This window comes from Pelophylax lessonae, assembly GCF_965119305.1.
Source record: "Pelophylax lessonae genome assembly, chromosome: 5".
In the NCBI taxonomy this organism is placed as follows: Eukaryota; Metazoa; Chordata; class Amphibia; order Anura; family Ranidae; genus Pelophylax; species Pelophylax lessonae.
This window is the reverse complement of record NC_138772.1, coordinates 415,418,928-415,439,903: the sequence shown is the minus strand read 5'-3', so window position 1 is coordinate 415,439,903 and position 20,976 is coordinate 415,418,928. Positions and strand designations below refer to the sequence as shown.

The 20,976-nt window shown below is 44.9% G+C and overlaps 2 protein-coding genes across 2 annotated transcripts in view; one reads left to right on the top strand and one right to left on the bottom strand.

Moving 5' to 3' along the window:
* Positions 1-20,976, bottom strand: part of SPIDR (scaffold protein involved in DNA repair) — a 1,142,289-nt gene that overhangs the window by 980,639 nt on the left and 140,674 nt on the right. The window lies entirely within an intron of this gene.
* On the top strand, positions 4,832-6,186 carry LOC309556271 (uncharacterized protein; the record flags this gene model as incomplete). The annotated part of the gene is made up of 2 exons (XM_082258706.1): positions 4,832-5,163; positions 5,307-6,186. The coding sequence occupies 2 exons, from the start codon at positions 4,832-4,834 to the stop codon at positions 6,184-6,186; spliced, it is 1,212 nt and encodes a 403-aa protein (XP_082114832.1).

Below are 20,976 nucleotides of genomic sequence, written 5' to 3'. Positions count from 1 at the left end.
CGTCCACCCCGAGACCGCAAGAGATATGGGGGGACACTAATCACCATACAAACAATATCCAGGTGGGGGCCACTCTGGACAGACCACCTCTCCACCCGGGGTCGGGGTGCTGACGGCCAAGGGGTACGCTGCGACTCAAGCCAAACCAGGTCGTGTGCGTCCCGGCGAGGTGTTTCACTCGCAGGCCAGCCCCCGTTCAGTGGGGCTATGTCGTGGCGAGGCCTAGCGCGGAGCTGTGACCTGCACACGCTCGCTGGCCAGACTGGGAGGCCATAAGGATCTAGAACATCCAGTCTGACGCCCAGTCTGGCTGTTGATTGTAGTTCTCCCAGGAACATAAGTAGCTTAAAAAATAAAATTTAGACACAAGGTTCCCTCAAGGAAGGTCAAACGCCCTCCAGACAGCAGCCAGCAAAAAACCTTGCGGCCGAAAAGAGGCATCTGCAGATGCCAGTACATCCACCTTATAAAACGTGGTAAAGGTGTGAACAGACTACCAGGTAGCCGTCTTGCAACCTGGAGCACAGATGCCTACAAGGCAAAAAGCCCAGGAAGCACTAGGCGCCCGAGTAGAACGCACTGAAACAGAGAAGGGTAGGACCCGACCCTTAATTGAATAAACCTGCACCACCGTCTGTCCGATCCATCTGGAATAGACGCAGCAGACGCAGGCAGTCTCATTCAGGGGCCATCCGTAAGTACAGAGAGCGAGCCTGACTTACGAAAAGACACAGTAGTCGCCAAGTACACCTTGAGTGCCCGCACTCTAAACAGAGTAAGCAATGCACATTCCTTAGGATGTGAGGGCTCAGGACACAAGATGAGAATACAATGACCCCGTGCAAGTGAACACCAGAAACCACCTTCGGAGGGAAGGATGGATCCGGACGAAGAACCACTTGGCCCCATGATCAACATATAGGGAAAACGACAGGACAATGCCAACTTGAATTTTTGATTTGCACGGAACCATCATCCAGCTTGTTGAACCAGAGCCTGAACTACCCCACAGAGCGCCTGTAAGCGATCCGGGGACAGCCGTACATTGGAAGGGAAAAAAAACGGAAATAAACGGATCGGGACTCGATCTTGCAACTGGACCGCATGACCTCCTGAACCCAGCAGCCTGGGATCCGGGACAGCCGCAGGTCCTCAACTGGCAAGGACTCCCCCCCAACCCCACAGATGGCTGAGGAAGCACCTTTAGGCCGAGTAGGCCTAGTCTGCAGGTCTGGAAAAGAACAATCTCATGTTCTCAAGACCAGGGTCGTTTGGAACCACAAGCGGAAGTCTGGAAGGACTTCGCCACATCGACCATCCCCGATGGACGAAGAAACTGTTTGCGAGCTGAAAGGGAAGAACCCTGACTGCGATGAAGGCCCTTAACCTTGTTAGCCTATGGAAGAAAACACTCTTTCCTCCCCCCCCCCCCCGTGAGACCCTTATATAATGTCATCCAGGGCAGCGCCAAACAGGCGATCCCCCTGAACAGGGAGATCCATTAAGACTGTCGTAGAAGTTTGATCCGCAGTCCAACACATCAGTCAAGTAGACGCTGGACAACCATCACCGAAAACGACAAGGTGACCCATACAAGGGAGCCTCGACCAGCGCGGCATCACAAAAAAATTGCAGCCCCCGCGCCAGCTTGTCCAACAGCTCCCCCAGGGCAAAAGGGACATGCCCCACACCAAGTCACGGCGGTGGAACTCCGCCCATCAAGCAGAGTCTGCGTCGCAAGGGAAAACATAAACACTGTTCCCAGTGCAGACTACGCCAGGGAGTACAGATCGCAGGCCACAGCCCGCGCTATCCTATCCCCCAAGTCCTTAAAGGACGGGGATTCCTCCACTGGAACAATGGTAGTCCCATTCAGCTACAGACTGGACGTCCACAAAAGGCGGATCAGTCCTCTGTACCAGAGACTCCCCAAAAGGGCAACGTCTAACGGCCGCTTAGACAGCCCCAGTGGAACGTCTCAGGACGGTCCCCTCCTACATGAGCAGTCAGCAAAAAGAGCAGCTCCAGATGGCATGTGAGTGCCAGAAGCCACCTGCGTCCCAGGTGCAGCCGCCGCTGTGACCCCCAAATGGCAGAGTGTCACACACCGAGACAGCCAGTGCATCCACCAGCGCCTGTCGCGGCAGGGGAGGTAAAAATGTCATCCTCATCATCCAAGGAGACAGGGTGCGAGGTAACAGACCCGGCAGGAAGGCCCCACGTCTGAGGCGGCTGAGCTTGACTCAGACTCTGAGACATCAGATGAGGCAGGGGTAGGCGGAGAAACGTTTCAGCACACCTACCACCTTCACCCGGGCCCAAATGCGTCCCGAACTGCTGAAAAGGCATCGACAGACAGTGGAGATCCAGAAGGCCCTGCGACCTCCGTGAGGGGGTCAGGTGGGAACAAATGGCCTGCAGGGTCCATACTGTACCTAAGGGAACCGGCCAGCAACTTTAAAAAAAGAAAAAAGACAAAAATGACTTTTTTTTTTTTAAAGCAGCCCCACAGCGCTACAGCGCCCCCCAGAGGTCAGGCGCCCACAGAGAGGGAGAGACCACCCTCATAACACACTGTCCTCCAGGCACTCCCACCGGCCTCCACAGCAAAAAATCTACCGCAAAATAGCCGAAAACGGGTGTACCGCCACCATAGAAGCAGACAGAGGCTACAACAAAATGGCGGCCCCGTGCGGGAATCAAGGTAATCGGGAACCACGGGGGGACCCCCCAAACGCCCATCCCCACCATCCACAGCAGAACACCCCAAGGCCCCCCCCCCCCCCGCAGGATCGGTCAAGAGCCGCGGACGGCGCACTCCCCCAGCCCCCATGCGGCCTGCACACTAGGCCCCAGCCTCAGGTAGGCCCAAAATTTCCCCCACGTGGGAGGGGGGTGGTGGAGAGGAGGGGGGGTCACAACAGGACAGAGGGAACCCAGGAGTGTGAGGGTCCGACCATCCCAGAGAGAGGGCCCACGTCCACCCAAAAATCCGCCAGGGAAGGGGGGGAAGGTTTACTCACCATACAGGGAACACAGGCGGGCGCCATCTCATGACAGGACCCCATGCCACCAGAGTAGGGGGGCTGTCAGCCAAATAGAAACACTGCGACATAAGCCTAGACCCTGTCGTGTGCGTCCTGGCGAGACGTTTAACTTGCGGAGCCAGTCCCCGTCCAGTCGGACTATGTGGCGGCCGACCCAGCACGGAGCTAAGGCCTGCACCCGCTCGATGGCCAGGCTGGGGTGATCACTGGATCTGGGGGTTCAGTCTGTCGCTCAGCCCAGCATAATTGCTAGAAGATCTCACAGGAAAAACGATCCGGATAAAAAAATGACTAGCTAAAAAAAAAATCTACACATAAAAATTACTTCTAGGCCAGGACCAGAGATCCCAGCAAGAAACTAGGTCCTTACTCCTGACTAGGCAGATTAAAACTGACATCCCATGCAGGAAGAGAGAGGGTGTATCCTCCGGGACTGCCCATAGGCATAGCCAGAACGTTTTTCTGCCTAGTGTCCTACTCCTGTAGGGGGCAGTATTACCCTACTGATATGGATCAGAGAGAACTGCGTCCGTCAATGAACGATAGAGAAAAATGATTTTATTCTGCAATTTGCCACCCACATTACAATAACAAAATGACTTCTTGGTACAAAGAGGACCATAGATTTTTTTTTTTTTTTTTTTTTTAACAATTACAATGTTACAAAAAATGAACAAAAAACACATTTCTGTACACAGTAGAGCTGCACGATTCTGGCTAAAATGAGAATCACGATTTTTTTGCTTAGAATAAAGATCACGATTCTCTCACAATTCTCGGCACAACATCATCTTTTACATTCTATAAAAAAAACAATTGGGCTAACTTGTATTTTTTCCCCCAAAAACTGCATTTGAAAGACTTCTGCACAAATACCGTATGACATAAAAGATTGCAATGATCGCCATTTTATTCTCTAGAGTCTCTGCTAAAAAAATATATATAATGTTTGGGGGTTCTAAGTAATTTTCTAGCAAAAAATACTTTAAGAGGTTAAACTGCTCTCCCTTACAGCCGGAAGTTCATTCCTTTGCTCTAAGGCTCGGTTTCCACTAGTGCGACTTGCGGTGCGACTTGACACATGTCAAGTCGCACAGCAAGTCAAAACCCATTGTTTTCAATGGGGCACGTTTCCACTGCCGCGGCTTCAGTTGCCGCGACCTCAAAAGTAAATCGTGTACTACTTTTGAGCGCGACTTCCCTCTATATATGAGGGACAAGTCTAACTGAAGCCGCGGTTTACTTTTGCTACGAAGTCGTGCTAGAAGTAGCACGACTTCGTAGCCGCACTAGTGGAAACCTAGCCTTAAGAAGGAAAATATACATTGTAAAGCATTTTGTTTATACTTATCTAGCAGCTTTAACAATGTTGATAAACATTTGCCGAGGACTTTTTTTTTTATTTTTATTTCTTTACTGTGGTGAGTGAGCAGAAAACGGCTCAGTAAGAATCGAGGACATGCAGTTTTAGGCCCCATGCACACGGGGCGTTCAAAAAAACGTACGTCCAAGCTAGTTATAACGCCGGGAAAAACCGGCGTTAAAAACGCGCGTTAAACAGCGTTTCTCAAATTATGTTAATGAGCGTTAAGCCGCGTTAAGCCGCGTCAGCGCTAAATAGCGTTTTTTTAAAAAATCAGTCCTCCTCCATTTTCCACACCCAAAATAACCACAATGCAATGTGTGGAAGCCATTTTGGTAGGAGAGAGAGAGAGGAGAGAGCATTTTCAGATTGGTTGAGAGTGTTTCTTGTATTTTCGGAGTATTTTTTGCATTTCTGAGTCATGGATCCTGTTATGCAGAAGGTTGATGAGGCGATCCTGCTCATCATCTTGAGAAGGATGCGTAGAAGGAGACAGTTGGAGGAGGAGAATGAGAGGAGCATACGGCGAAGGTTCTGGGTGCATCCTGTCATGTTGCAGCGTCTGTCCGTGGGGTACTTTACTACCATGTACACCCAACTCCGCATGTATCCGGACAAGTGGTACAACTTCTCACGTATGTCCGTTCCGCTTTTCGATGACCTACTGGAGAAGCTCAGGCCAAGGCTATCCAGGATGGACACGAACATGCGAAGCAGTGTGTCACCGGAGGAAAGGCTGCTTGTGACACTTCGGTAAGTGAAATCATTTGTGGGTGTTTTGTATAGGGTTAGTACTTGGGTTAAGAGGGTTAGGTGGTGAGGTCCTAGTTAAAACATTTTCAATGTATTTTTGAAAGATAGATGTAATATGTAATCATTTTTTATTTTTATTTTAGGTTTCTTGCTACTGGCCAAAGCTTTGTCTCCTTACACCACTATTTTCTGCTCGGTGTCTCCACGGTGGCCAAAATTGTTAAGGAGACATGTGCGGCAATATGGGAGCAGTTGAAGGAGGTGGTCATGCCGGAGCCGACTGAAGAGATGTGGGAAGCAGTTGTCGACGAATTTTGGGAGAAAACCCAGTTCCCCAACTGTATCGGTGCCCTTGATGGAAAACACATCAGGGTGAAGAAGCCCCCCCATTCCGGCTCTGCATACTTTAACTACAAGAAATATTTTTCTGTGGTACTCCTGGCATTGTCTGATGCCCATCTTCAATTCCTTGCTGTTGATGTAGGAGCATATGGCAGCCAGGGTGATGCCCGCATCTTTCGAGAATCGGCCTTTGGACGTCGGCTACACGAAGGACGACTCAACATACCAACAAGCAGGCCGCTACCGTGTACTGAGGAACCAAGCTTGCCATTGGTCATGGTGGCCGACGAAGCATTTGGACTGGCAGAAAATCTGATGAGGCCATACAGTGGCTATGGACTGAGTCACACCAAACGTATATTCAATTATCGGCTGAGCCGAGCTCGTCGTGTTGTGGAGTGTGCGTTTGGTGTGTGCTCAGCAAAATGGAGGGTTTTGCTGTCATGTATGCAACTGGATGTTGACAATGCCACCAAGGTTGTCCTGGCCTGCTGTGTTTTGCACAATTTCCTAAGGAGAAGCGACAGGAGCAGCGTTGAACCAGAGCCACGTAACCCCATGCACCGCGTGCAGTTTATGGACTTACGAACAACAGCACGAGTCATGACCATCAGAGATAAGTTTGCGGATTTCTTTGTCTCGCCTGATGGGGAAGTGGCATGGCAGGATAATTTTGTCTAAAATCATTCATCTTGTAAACTTTGTGATATCTTCACATACAGCTTTTATTAAACATGTATGTCAGTTCTTTTGATGTCTATCATTCTTCCATTGTTCTAGTTCAATGTTGCATGTGGCAAGTGTGTGCCAGCCCAATGGCCTGTGCATACACTTGCCACATGCAGAAGAAGGAGGGGGGTTTCCTTCTGCATGTGGCAAGTGTGTGCCAGCCCAATGGCCTGTGCATACACTTGCCACACGCAGAAGAAGGAGGGGGGTTTCCTTCTGCATGTGGCAAGTGTGTGCCAGCCCAATGGCCTGTGCATACACTTGCCACATGCAGAAGAAGGAGGGGGGTTTCCTTCTGCATGTGGCAAGTGTGTGCCAGCCCAATGGCTTGTGCATACACTTGCCACATGCAGAAGAAGGAGGGGGGTTTCCTTCTGCATGTGGCAAGTGTGTGCCAGCCCAATGGCTTGTGCATACACTTGCCACATGCAGAAGAAGGAGGGGGGTTTCCTTCTGCATGTGGCAAGTGTGTGCCAGCCCAATGGCTTGTGCATACACTTGCCACATGCAGAAGAAGGAGGGGGGTTTCCTTCTGCATGTGGCAAGTGTGTGCCAGCCCAATGGCTTGTGCATACACTTGCCACATGCAGAAGAAGGAGGGGGGTTTCCTTCTGCATGTGGCAAGTGTGTGCCAGCCCAATGGCTTGTGCATACACTTGCCACATGCAGAAGAAGGAGGGGGGTTTCCTTCTGCATGTGGCAAGTGTGTGCCAGCCCAATGGCCTGTGCATACACTTGCCACATGCAGAAGAAGGAGGGGGGTTTCCTTCTGCATGTGGCAAGTGTGTGCCAGCCCAATGGCTTGTGCATACACTTGCCACATGCAGAAGAAGGAGGGGGGTTTCCTTCTGCATGTGGCAAGTGTGTGCCAGCCCAATGGCTTGTGCATACACTTGCCACATGCAGAAGAAGGAGGGGGGTTTCCTTCTGCATGTGGCAAGTGTGTGCCAGCCCAATGGCCTGTGCAGATGTACTTCTATTTCAACATACAACTTTAAAAAAAAATGAGGCAAAATATCATTTCAAAAAAAGGTTTTTATTCAAATAAACACAAAAAAAAGAAAAAAATCACAAATGCTGGTAGGTGTATCCTGACTGATCGTCCTGGCTTGACCGCGGTGACTTTGAACGTGGATAGCTGATGTCAGGATGCGAGTGGGTGGCTTGGACATGTCGTTCCTGCGCAACCTCATGGTGGTAAGGGGGTCCAGGTAAGTTTGGGGGAGGGAACTGGGTAGGTGGTTGGGAGAAATCAATGGAGGAGTGGGGTGGGAAATAGGAGGGCGTGGACAAGACAGGTGTTGGGTGGCGTTGCGGAGGGGACAAGGTAGGTAGGTGGCGTTGCGGAGGGGGGCGGTATTGAAAGTGGGGTGTTAGCGTTGCTGAGGTCACAGAGGGCATTGGGGGATCAAGAAAAGTGTTGAATGGATCGTTTGATGGTGGCGGGCCACCACTTAGTTTTGCATGCCTATATTGTGTCATGATGGCGAGCACACGATCCATACAAAGCTTTTCTTCAGGTCCCCCAATGTCCTCCAGGATGTAGTATGCAGCACGGCAGAAGGCGGCGCGTGAGTTGCCAGGATCGAGGAACACATCCCCACTGCGCCTCTCCTGCCGCACTTCCTGCAGCAACGCTAACACCCCGTCCTCGTTTTGAGGGACAATACCGCCACCCCTCTGACGCTGATTGCGGCCACGGCCACGCACAGCGCCACGGCCACGCACACATACCTCGTTGCCACGAACGGGTACCTCGCCACGGCCACGCCCCACACCACTATCGGGAATTTCTTCCACAACACATTCCTGGTCCCTGGATTCCTGTTAAGAAAGAAAAAGGTTCAGTTTGTCACATACATACAATGAAGAAAAGAATGGCAGACAGACTAGACAGACACTAACCTGTATTGTGGATTCATCGCAGACATGAGATCCACTGGATTGGATCGTCATGTCACTGTTTTCAGTGGCAGCACTGGGGGGTCTGTCCTCTGGTTCTTCAACCACCTCCTGACTAGCATCCTGAGTCAGGTCCGCAATATTAGATGTTGTCCTGAAAAATATGTAAAAAAAAATGGCTGCAGAATAGCAATACATTCACAGAAAACGATGCTCTGAGCACCCCTATATGTAAGTCAAAAATACAGTATGTGCGACTTACTCTCTACTGCTGTCTATCATTGCTTGACGCAGGAATGCCAGGTGGTTGTGGTACACGTGTCTTCTTTTGTGGGAGGCAGCTGCACCACTTGTGTTAGCTTTTTCCTCCTCTGTCAGATCCCTCCTGACCCGATCACGCAGGGACTTCCACCTCTTTTGGAAAATTTTGCCTAAGAAGAAAAGTGAAGTAAGGTTAAAATATGCATTCTTTGTAATTATACAGCACACAAGTCATGCATTTCTGAAAAACTTACTTCTTTCCTTCTTCTCTGCGGTGCTCAATCGGTCCCAGCCTGGTGTTAGGGCTTCAGATATATCCATCCAGGTTTTTGATTTTTTAATCCTGTCACTATAGAAGGGATGGGAGACATCCCACAGCTCTGGATGGGCCTCAACTGCAGAGATAAGCTCTGTCTGACCTATATCAGCAGCCATTGTCCCTCTCTCTCCTGTATGTCCACACAGACACACCCACCCACCCACACGGCTGAGCAAAGGACACTTGGGAAATGTAAAAATGCATTTCCTGTGTTTTTACTCCATTACAGTGACCAATCACATTTCTGAAAATTTCTACAGCTTAATAACGCCGGACGCTGGAAAACGCCGATAAAAACGTTAAATAGCGTTAAATAGCGTCAAGCGCTTTTAACGCTCTAACGCTGGGCCTCAGAACGCGCAGGCCGTGGGTTCTTGTTGCAGCTGAAAAACGCTTAGGCCACTTACAGCTTAAAAACGTCTTTGTGTGCATGAGGCCATAGAATAACATGGAGGGGCGTTTTTAGGCTGCAAGAGGAAAACGTCTGACGCTGCTTACAGCGGCGTTAAAAACGCCCCGTGTGCATGGGGCCTTAAGATCGTCAGGGGGGGTGAATCGAGATTGCGATTTTTTTAACGATTAATCGTGCAGCTCTAGTACACAGTATACAAAAAATTTCAAAAATAAACTAGCAAAAAAGAGCAGGGAGAGGAGTTAGCTGGAATTGATAGAGGGATACAAAAAGCTTTTTATATGAAAAAAAAATGGTATGCATTGCACTTGGAGAGCCTTAAAACATTAATCTTATTGGTCGATATTGGCAAATAAAAAAGCAGATTATGATCCAGTACATAAAAATATTTAAATAACTGAAAAACAAAATACTTGTGTGCCAAGTGTTAATTCACAGTACGCAGCGTTTGGCACTGCAATAAGCAGTTGGGTAGCAGTGTTCAGTTCTAATTAGCAACTATCGGCAGGTCATCAAACACTTGGAGGAACTTTACAATTGTAACAGGTTAGCCAGCATCCACTAAGAATTGCCTGTAGTCTGAGTGAATGTATTACTGTGGTAAGGATATGAGACTTTAAAGTGATATTAAACTCACATTTTTTTTGTACTAATTATTATTATTGGTGAATAAATTATTAGTATTAACAATGATTTTAAAGTATATATATATATATATATATATATATATATATATATATATATATATATATATATATACATATACATAGACATACACATACATACATACATACATACATACACACACACGTGTGCGCGACAGCTTTTTTTTTTTGTGTATGTCTTAGTGTTGTTTCAAGGTTATTTAATATACGCTGATGCAACTCACTGCTACTAGTGTAGAACACGTAGTTACCCTTATTTCTAGTCACATACTCTGTCTATGTGTACTACATCTCCCATCATTCTGAATGCATCTGCAAGTAGATGTACAGCCTATTTTGAGGGTAAGCAGGAAAGGGTGGCTTTGTTTACCTACAAAAGGGGGCCATGGAGAATAAGCGTAGTCACCCTGTCTGAAAATAGCAGATAAAGCTTGTATTTGAGAAAAGAAACAAAAGGAAGAGATAGATAGAAGATACATTCTATTTATATTTAAACATATTGCATTTTTTTTATAAACAAAATAAATAAATGTGAGTTTAGTGTTACTTTAAGCTCCGTACAATTTAATTATGCTTGTTCTTTATTTACATTTTGCAAAGTATATATATATATATATATATATATATATACATACATACACACACACACACACAGGGAGTGCAGAATTATTAGGCAAATGAGTATTTTGACCACATCATCCTCTTTATGCATGTTGTCTTGCTCCAAGCTGTATAGGCTCGAAAGCCTACTACCAATTAAGCATATTAGGTGATGTGCATCTCTGTAATGAGAAGGGGTGTGGTCTAATGACATCAACACCCTATATCAGGTGTGCATAATTATTAGGCAACTTCCTTTCCTTGGGCAAAATGGGTCAAAAGAAGGACTTGACAGGCTCAGAAAAGTCAAAAATAGTGAGATATCTTGCAGAGGGATGCAGCACTCTTAAAATTGCAAAGCTTCTGAAGCATGATCATCGAACAATCAAGCATTGGAGTGCCCAAAAGCACAAGGTGTGCAATACTCAGAGACATGGCCAAGGTAAGAAAGGCTGAAAGACGACCACCACTGAACAAGACACACAAGCTGAAACGTCAAGACTGGGCCAAGAAATATCTCAAGACTGATTTTTCAAAGGTTTTATGGACTGATGAAATGAGAGTGAGTCTTGATGGGCCAGATGGATGGGCCCGTGGCTGGATTGGTAAAGGGCAGAGAGCTCCAGTCCGACTCAGACGCCAGCAAGGTGGAGGTGGAGTACTGGTTTGAGCTGGTATCATCAAAGATGAGCTTGTGGGGCCTTTTCGGGTTGAGGATGGAGTCAAGCTCAACTCCCAGTCCTACTGCCAGTTTCTGGAAGACACCTTCTTCAAGCAGTGGTACAGGAAGAAGTCTGCATCCTTCAAGAAAAACATGATTTTCATGCAAGACAATGCTCCATCACACGCGTCCAAGTACTCCACAGCGTGGCTGGCAAGAAAGGGTATAAAAGAAGAAAAGCTAATGACATGGCCTCCTTGTTCACCTGATCTGAACCCCATTGAGAACCTGTGGTCCATCATCAAATGTGAGATTTACAAGGAGGGAAAACAGTACACCTCTCTGAACAGTGTCTGGGAGGCTGTGGTTGCTGCTGCACGCAATGTTGATGGTGAACAGATCAAAACACTGACAGAATCCATGCATGGCAGGCTTTTGAGTGTCCTTGCAAAGAAAGGTGGCTATATTGGTCACTGATTTGTTTTTGTTTTGTTTTTGAATGTCAGAAATGTATATTTGTGAATGTTGAGATGTTATATTGGTTTCACTGGTAAAAATAAAAAATTTAAATGGGTATACTTTGATTTTTGTTAAGTTGCCTAATAATTATGCACAGTAATAGTCACCTGCACACACAGATATCCCCCTAAAATAGCTAAAACTAAAAACAAACTAAAAACTACTTCCAAAAATAGTCAGCTTTGATATTAATGAGTTTTTTGGGTTCATTGAGAACATGGTTGTTGTTCAATAATAAAATTAATCCTAAAACATACTCATTTGCCTAATAATTCTGCACTCCCTGTATATATATATATATATATATATATATACGCACACACACACACATATCAAACATGCAGTACCACAGGAATGTACTGATTTCGTCAACTATAAATCTTAATTAGAGCTCTTTAACCCTTTGGCTATCTGGTGAGTGTTAACACGTTTTTCAAAGGTTGCAGACTGCTGGCAGTGAATCATGTTTACTGCTAGAACAGCTAACTTTCGTTTTTGGAAGTTCTATTTGTTCCATGTGTGCCACAGCACAGGCCCATACATGCTCACATAGCGACCATAATTAATCGCAAAAAACAGCCAAATGTATAGAATGTGTATAGGTGATGGGAAATTGTAAATACTTCCCTGTGTTCCCAAACATAATATACGGACAAACAGTGTCAATACAATCACATGCTTTGGAATAGGATGTAAGAAATACAAAAACAACATATATGATTTTATGTAGAATAAGGCTATATATTCATGCTTACAGCTGTTTACACTAATGTGCTAATGGAGCCCAAGTAAGCTATGGTTTCATTTACTGCAGCAATGCTACATATGTCACACAGATGAGGTACTCCTGAATGACCTCTGCAAAGCACTTTGTTTCATCAAATATGACCAATCAGCATTTGAATCTACATGGGTCCATTCTTCAAGTAAGGCATATGGACAAGTAATAAAAGCACTCACGTGGCTTCAAAAGACTATACCATATACAACCAATGGACAGATAAAAGGCAAGACAAGGTTACAAGATATACAATCCTCCAGATAGCACACAGTCAAGAAGAAATTCAAGCATGCAAAATTCATCACATAGCTCCACAGATTATATACAGTAGAATGTGGAAGCCTAAAACATTTAATAAGTGCAACAATGCATAGAAACCAGGCAGAAATCAAATTTATATTATCCAGCAGTAATGGAAACTCATTGGTTACACTGTTCTGCCTTTCAACCATCCTGCTGTTCCAGAGCAACACACTTGCCACACTATTACCACCATAAATCCTGCCTTACACAAATCCTCTGGCACGGTCACAATTGGCCTCGGGCCCCCAAATTTGTGGGGGCAAACTGGCCAGTATGCCAGGGACAAGGGCCAAGATGGCGATTACTCCTCCACACCATGTAGTGCACAGTAAGGCCCCTTTCACACGAATGATCCGATCAGATCCGCCTGTCAGTTTTTTAGGCGGATCTGATCTGATCCTCCATGCATCCCTATGGGGCAGCGGATGTCAGCGGAGACATGTCCGCTGACACCCGCTGCTCTCCGTTTCTGATTCTGTCTGTGAAATTCGAACGGATGGAAACCCTATTTTCCATCCATCCAGGGGGTCGGATTGGATGGGAGCGGACAGGCGGTCCGTTCTCATCCAATTCCCCCATAGAGAGCAGCGGGGCTCTGACACTGTCACCTGCCTGCTCAGCGGGGATCGGTGGATCGATCCCCCGCTGAGCAGAGAACGGACTGCAACGGACAGCAGATCGTGTGAAAGGAGCCTAGGCTGGGGGGTCAGAGGGTTGTGCGACAGAATTTTTTTCCTGGAAAACTAGCTCAAAACTAATACAGTCATTTTATTTTTTTTACTGTAGAAAAGGCCCTTTGCCACTTTCCTATGCACCATCTAGACCTCTTGGCAAAAATACTACACTTTAATGATAAATAGGCTATCCTGCTTAATGCTGGCCATACACTATAGGAAAAATCGTTCAAACTAATTTTCGAAAAAAACTAATACTCAGCCGTGAGAGCAGATGACCATGCCATCATGTAATGATTGATAAATCGTTAAATGGACATAAATGAATCTGTTTTTGTTCGTTTTATTACATATACCTAGTGCAAATAGTTTGGACGAGAAACATATTAACCTTTCAATCTATCGTTCATTCTGCACAAAATTTCCATACTTGTCCTTCGTTTTTTTGGTTTAAAAACGTCACAACTGATTACTGATTTGTGCCCACTAACTGGCCTAAAAAGGAACAAACTGTCCAAATGACCGAATTTTGGTAGATTTTTCGTATAGTGTATGGCCACCAGAAGACTTGCACCCAGGAGGTAACTGGTATATAATGGCAATACAATTTCAATTCCTACTGAACTCTTCATCTCTACCTAAAAAACGTAACTTAAAAAAAAAAGCAACTTAAAGCGGAACGTCACCCAAAAGCGGAAGCTCCACTCTGCTGGGGCTCCAAACTTCACCAGTCTTTCTTCTGGGTTCGCGGACTCCAGCTCTGTAACTGGCCGGAGCTGCGATTACTTCACATTTGTGTGGAAGCCGCTGACAATAACACAGGTCTCTGCAGGACCGGCACGGGTGGCTGTTCCACCACAGCGCGTGCGCCACTGGCTGCATGTAATGCAAATACCTCAGTGGCCGTTTAGGAGATGTTTACACTACCTATAGGAAAGCCTTATTATAGGCTTACCTATAGGTAAAAGTTACTGATCGAAATTTACTTACACTTTAAGGTTAAAGCGAATGCCAACAGCATGCTCTACCCTGCAAAACTCTGAGTAGTTTGCAGTAGAAAAACAGTTCTCTTTGATACCCCTACATAAGTCAGCGACTAGCTAGATGAGAAAAAATGCAGGGAACAGCATGTATCCCCTAACTGATGATAATTCTTATGACTTTCTTCCCAGTCTATCTAACCAGTATTGTGGACCTCTGTCCACACTTTAACCCCATAAGCCATTCTTTACTCATAACCACCTGTAGTATCTGGCTTAAGCTGGCCATACACTAGCAAAGTTTTGTATGAAATTTTCATGTTTGGAACATGTGCTTGATTTTCTAATGGTTAACTGGGGTCAAATTGATGTTCATTTTTGACAGCCGTGAAAATTAGAAGGATTAGGATAGAAAAAGTCTCTCAAACAAACAAAATTCTCTGGATGTGGTTTTCAATCGGGAAAACCATTCTGGGTTTACATTCAAATAGCAGTTCTGGAATATATATTTTTTGCTTTCAAACAAAATTAGTTTTTATTATTATAATACAGGAATTATGAATCGCGAACAGTTTGTGTAGCACTTTACAAAATGGAGGGAAACAGTACAGTAAAGCCAGTCCTACACGGATCCAAATGCAGCCAGTTTAACAGGGACTGTGCAAATTTCAGTCCATGTATGGGCACTGTGGTTGTACAGAAGTTGATCTACCAAGCAACTTCTGTACAACCACCATGTCAGATTTTTTCCACTTGGATCAGCAAAGCAGGCAAAAGACTACAGCGCAATCTGTGTAGTTTGATGGCAGGGAAGTTTCCCTGATGTCCAAATATAATGACATAGCAGGGAGGATTCCCCCATCCACCTTAAATATATGTGGATGGGGAAATCAGGTCAGTTTTTTTCATTCAACCCTCTGGTTGATCAAAAAAAATAAAATAAAAATAAAAACTGACTCATCATAAAATTCAATACAAGGATAATCAGAGGGCCCTGCTTCTTAGCGCTTACAATCTATTAACCACTTTACCACCGGAGGATTTTGCTGTCTTACGTCCAGGCCACTTTTTGCAATTCGGCACTGTGCGAATTTAACCTCACAATTGCGCGGTCATGCAACGCCATACCCAAACGAAATTGTCCTTTTTTTCCCACAAACAGAGCTTTCTTTTGGTGGTATTAGATCACCTCTGCATTTTTTATTTTTTGCGATATTAATAAAAATATGCGAAAATTTGGAAAAAATAACAATATTTTTCTACTTTGACAGTTAAAAAATATCCAATATATTCAATTTTTGTCATATATTTAGGCCAAAATGTATTTAGCTACATGTCTTTGACAAAAAAATTCTCAATGAGCGTATTTTTAACCGCTTTATGACCGGAAGGTTTTACCCCATTCCTGACCAGGCCATATTTTGCGATTCGGCACTGCGTTAATTTAACGGACAATTGCACGGTCGTGCAATGCTGTACCCAAATTAAATTTATGTAATTTTTTCCCCACAAATAGAGCTTTCTTTTGGTGGTATTTTATCACCTGTGCGATTTTTACTTTTTGCGCTATAAACAAAAAATGAGCGACAATTTTGAAAAAATAACAATATTTTTCACATTTTATTATATGAAATCCCCCCCCCCCCCCCCAAAAATGCAAAAATCAAAATTTTTTATCATTTTAGGCCAATTTGTTTTCTGCTACATATTTTTGGTAAAAAAAAAAATCGCAATAAGCGTATTTTGATTGTTTTGCGCAAAAGTTATTGCGTTTACTAACTAAGGGAAAGATTTCTGTCATTTTTGGTGTTTTTTTTTTTTAACGAGTAATGGCGGCGATCTGCGATTTTTTTGCGGACTGCGACATTGCGGCGGACAGATCGGACCCTTGACTGACATTTTTGACACTTTTGGGGGTACCAGTGATATTACTACAGTAATCAGTGCTATACATATGCACTGTTACTGTAAAAATGACACTGGCAGAGAATGGGGTTAATTTTTATTGGAGAGGGAGGGGTTAATGTATGCTTGGTGCTTACTGACGTGTGTGGGGGGAGGTGACAGAGTGACACAGGGACAGATCGCAGGTTCAGCTATGCTGAACCCTGCAATCTGACCCTGCCTGTCACTTAGGAGATCCGCCCGCTTTGTTTACACAAGCGGGCGGATCTCCACACAAGATCCCCGGCGATCGGGAAAGAGCAGCGGTGATCACCGCCACTCCTCCCCCTGGCCCGACTCCCGCTGTAACTAAATACAGCGAGAGCGAGCCACCGGAGAGAGGGTAATGTCTGCGTCGCCAGACGATAACGAGCCACTTTACCGCAGTACAGTCAATGTGACTGGTCGGCAAGTGGTTAAGCTAACGTAACAACGGCATTAAAGAATGTTGTAGGAATGTTTTAATGAAAATTTTTGTACGAACATTAAAAAAAATTTTGCTAGCGTATAGCCAGTTTTAGCACTACTGTTTAACCGGTTCCCCACCAGCTGCCGCAGATATACTACGGCAGGCTGGATCCTACGGCGCTCCCGCCCCCGCTCATTCACAGGGAAGCCGGCACGTGTGTCAGGTCCTTACTAGGCAGAAAAAAACTGACATCCTTTGGAGGAAGAGAGAGGGTGTACTTTCGGGGACTGCCCACAGGCGTAGCCAGAACTTTTTTCTGCCTAGTGTCCTACTCCTGTAGGGGGCAGTATTACCCTACTGATATGAATCAGAGAGAATTGCGTCTGTCAATGAACGATAGGGAAAAAAAAAAAAAAAACAATAAAAATGATATAAATCTTTCCGGTAGTTAGTAGACGCAATAACTTTTGCGCAAACCAATCAAAATACGCTTATTGAGATTTTTTTTACCAAAAATATGTAGCAGAAAACAAATTGGCCTAAAATGTTAAAAAAAATTTGATTTTTTTTTTTTTTTTTTGAGAATGTCATATAAAAGAATGTGAAAAATATTGTTTTTTTTTTTTTTTTTTTTTTTTCCAAAATTTTCGCTTTTTTTTGTTTATAGGGCAAAAAATGAAAATCGCACAGGTGATCGAATACCACTAAAAGAAAGCTCTATTTGTGGGAAAAAAAACGACGTAAATTTCGTTTGGGTACAGCATTGCACGACGCAATTGTCCGTTAAAGTAACGCAGTGACGAATCGCAAAATAGGGCCTGGTCAGGAAGGGGCAAATCCTTCCGGGGCTAAAGTGGTTAAACTGTCTAAACTCCATGGGATCATTTGATATGTTATTTCATTCTGCAGTTCTCTTATCTTTTGACAATAGAAATACCAGTAATCCAAATCAACAGATAAAAAAAATGTACCGTTAAACATTTTTTTATTAAAGTTGAAGTCCAGGCGCGAAGGGTAATAGCCCAAGGGAGGAACAGAAAAAGAAAGTAGAAGACTGACAGGGGTTTAATAATTTAAAACTCTATTTAAAAAAAACTTAAATACTATACAGAGCGTGGGATATTTCCCTATATAAAGCGGCGCTCCACTTAAAAGGGGAAGCTCTGCCTATTGGCACACTGAAGCCTTCAGGCTTCATTGCCGGTTTTCCTTACTTAGGGCTCTTTCACAAAGGCGGACCGTTCAGATCCGTCTGTCAGTTTTTTTTAGCGGATCTGAACGGTCACCCCATGCATCCCTATGGGGCATCGGATGTCAGCGGAGACATGTCCGCTGACATCCGATCCGTCAAATCTGGACGGATGGAAACCCTATTTTCCATCCGTCCGTTCCCATCCGATTCCCCAATTGAGATGCATGGGGAACTGACAGCTGTGTCTCTGCACAAAGCGGGGAGACACAGCTGTCATCCTCCTGCTCAGCGGGGGATCGGGGGATCGATCCCCCGCTGAGATAAACGGAGTCTGTCCGACGGACGGACAGTGTGAAAGGGGCCTTACAATGCCGTCAACTGCACCTGAAGCTGACTAACCAATCGACTCGGGTTGCCGACATCACAGGATCCCTGGACAGGTAAGCGTCCTTATAATAAAAGTCAGCAACTACAGTATTTTACATTTTTTTTTCTTTTTTACAGACTAGAGCTCCTTTAACGTTGAAATATTTAAAATATATATATATATATATATATATATATATATATATATATATATATATATATATATATACGCATACACACACAGGATGAGGCCAAGGTTAATTTCACCTATGCCATCTTAATGTGATGAAAAGACAAAAAGGGTGAATATAAGGATGTCAAGTAAAAACATCCAGCTGTCATGAACCTGATAATGAGAAGGTTAGGTCTGTCATTCTGATGTTTATTAAAGTTTTCTTCCTGAAACTACTATGCCTCATAAAATCATCTCTCTACTGGCTGCCTTCAACTCTCGGCTGAATAGTTCATTTGGAAGAGACATTATCTAAGCTTTGGATTACATGGGAGACAAATCCCCATGTTATTTTCAGCAAGAGTTCATGCTACGCATCAATTAGACATCTGAAACTAGTTCAGCCACTGTGCTTATATAGGGTTTCATAGACTCCAACAAGACTTAGTCCATTATAATGTAAATGGAACAAACCAGAGTAAACATGATGTAGAGATTAATTGTTGGGCACAGATTTACTGAGTGTGCAGAGAGGTGTTTACAGATGTAAATTTGCTTCAGGACACTGCTGACCTTCTGCAATAAAATTAAACACATTTTGCAGACATTTGCTCTGTTTCTTCAGGCTGGCCATACACTATGATTTTTGCTAGCTTTGCAACCAGATAGAAGCAATGCATAGTTGAACAGGTCATAATCCTAGTGGATAAAAAAAGGTGCAATTCAGAGGTTTAACCCTTTGACTGCCAAAGACATTCCAAATAACACGTGCACCAACTCCTCATTAGCCAAGGACATGGAATAGATAGCAATCATAGTGTTGAAACAAGCTAGTGGCTAATTATGCAAACACAAACTTGTTTTTATGTGAAAGAAAAACACCCTCTAAGACCCGGTTCACATTAGCGCGACTTGTCAGACGACTTGTCAGCCTGACAAGTCGTGCTCCCTCGCGGTCCATTGACTGCTACAGGACCCGTTCTAATAGGAGCGACACAAGTCGCTCCGACTTAGAAAAAGGGTCCTGTACTATTTCGGGGCGACCTCGGAGCGACTTGCATAGACTTTCATTATGTGAAGTCCCTGCAAGTCGCTCCGAAGTCGTGGTGCAATGTAATGCACAAGTCACCCCCGAAGTAGTAAGGAGTCGTGTCGCCTCAGTGTGATCCGGCTCTTAAATTAAAGTGAAAAAAAGTGAACGTTTGTATGGCATTATTCAGTGCAGAAGCTTTAAAATTCAAGAAGTGTGGATCTGTGGGAGTGCAAAAAAAAAACAGGCAAACATTTGGTTATGATGTCACTGCAGCTTCTTAAACTACTAATCCTAGCATGCCTTTGCACCAAACCAATTCCATGGGAGTGAATAACTGTACTGCCCATGTAGAAGCAAATCACAGACCTATTCTGCACTCATTTAAAAGTATGGGAATAAAAAACAAACATACATACATACTCACCTAGGTGGATGAGGCATTGGTCCCTATACTTCATTTGTCCTCGTACACACGCACCAGTTGTTGGCCGTGAATTTTCAGCCAACGTCCGATCGGCCGATTGTCGGCTTGTTAGTATGATGCTTCCGACAACCGACTGTGACTTTTCGGCCGAACAAAATCTGGTGTGCATGCTATAAATTTTTTGTTGGCCGTCACCAGAACGGCCGATTATTCTTCAGTCAGTACAGATTTCGGCAGACGAAAATGTGATGAGCAAGACTGGGCAGGCTCAGAGAAGAAAAAACACACGAAAAGTAAACCAGAACATGACATCACTTCTGCAGTTGGTTGTTGTTGGCCGACAAAATTCGTGTGCAGTCTAGAGCACATTTCAACCAACACAACAACACTGGACAAAAGACGGCCGATCGGTCGGCCAAAAATCGGTGCATGTGTACGAGGCTTTAGAATTGAGCAAACAAAGACCACTGATCGCTCAGTTCTAAGTCTTTAGTGAGCAGAGAGCTGGTGACTGCCAGCCACCGGCTCTCTGCTCTGCCCCTCCAGCACTCACTGGAGCACCAAGCAGTGTGTGTGTGGGGGGGGTGGGGGGTGCAGGAGCGGCTGGCTCAGGCTCTTAGTGGCTTGTTGAGAGGCTGAGTCAGCTGCCAGTCCAGGCATCTGGGTGGTTCCCGACATTAAAGTCGGGTTCTCTCCAGAGCCTGGACCGTCTCAGTGGCCTCAGGCGACAGCAGACTTTTACCTTAGGGCACTCCTGTGACCCAAAATAAGAAGAAGTAGGGCCAAAAGCTCTTTAGCCCCACTTCTTTAACAAGTTTACAACACTTTTGGCACATCCAGGGTCACAGTTAAAACAAAATATCTGACGGCTAGAGATACACTTTTTTCAATAAAATGTTATAATAATGCACAGAACGAGGCCAAGGTTCATTTCACCTATGTCAGGGTGATGTTATGGAAAGACATGCTAGAGATCTCCCATATCATTGCCTGTAAACAGGAGGATGGAGCATGACTGTTAGGATAAAAAGTCAGGCTGCAGAACAGACATACAAAAAAGTTGCTCCAAAAACAGCTGCCTTGGACACCCTCACCAAGGATGCCACTGAAGCAACAATACCTATC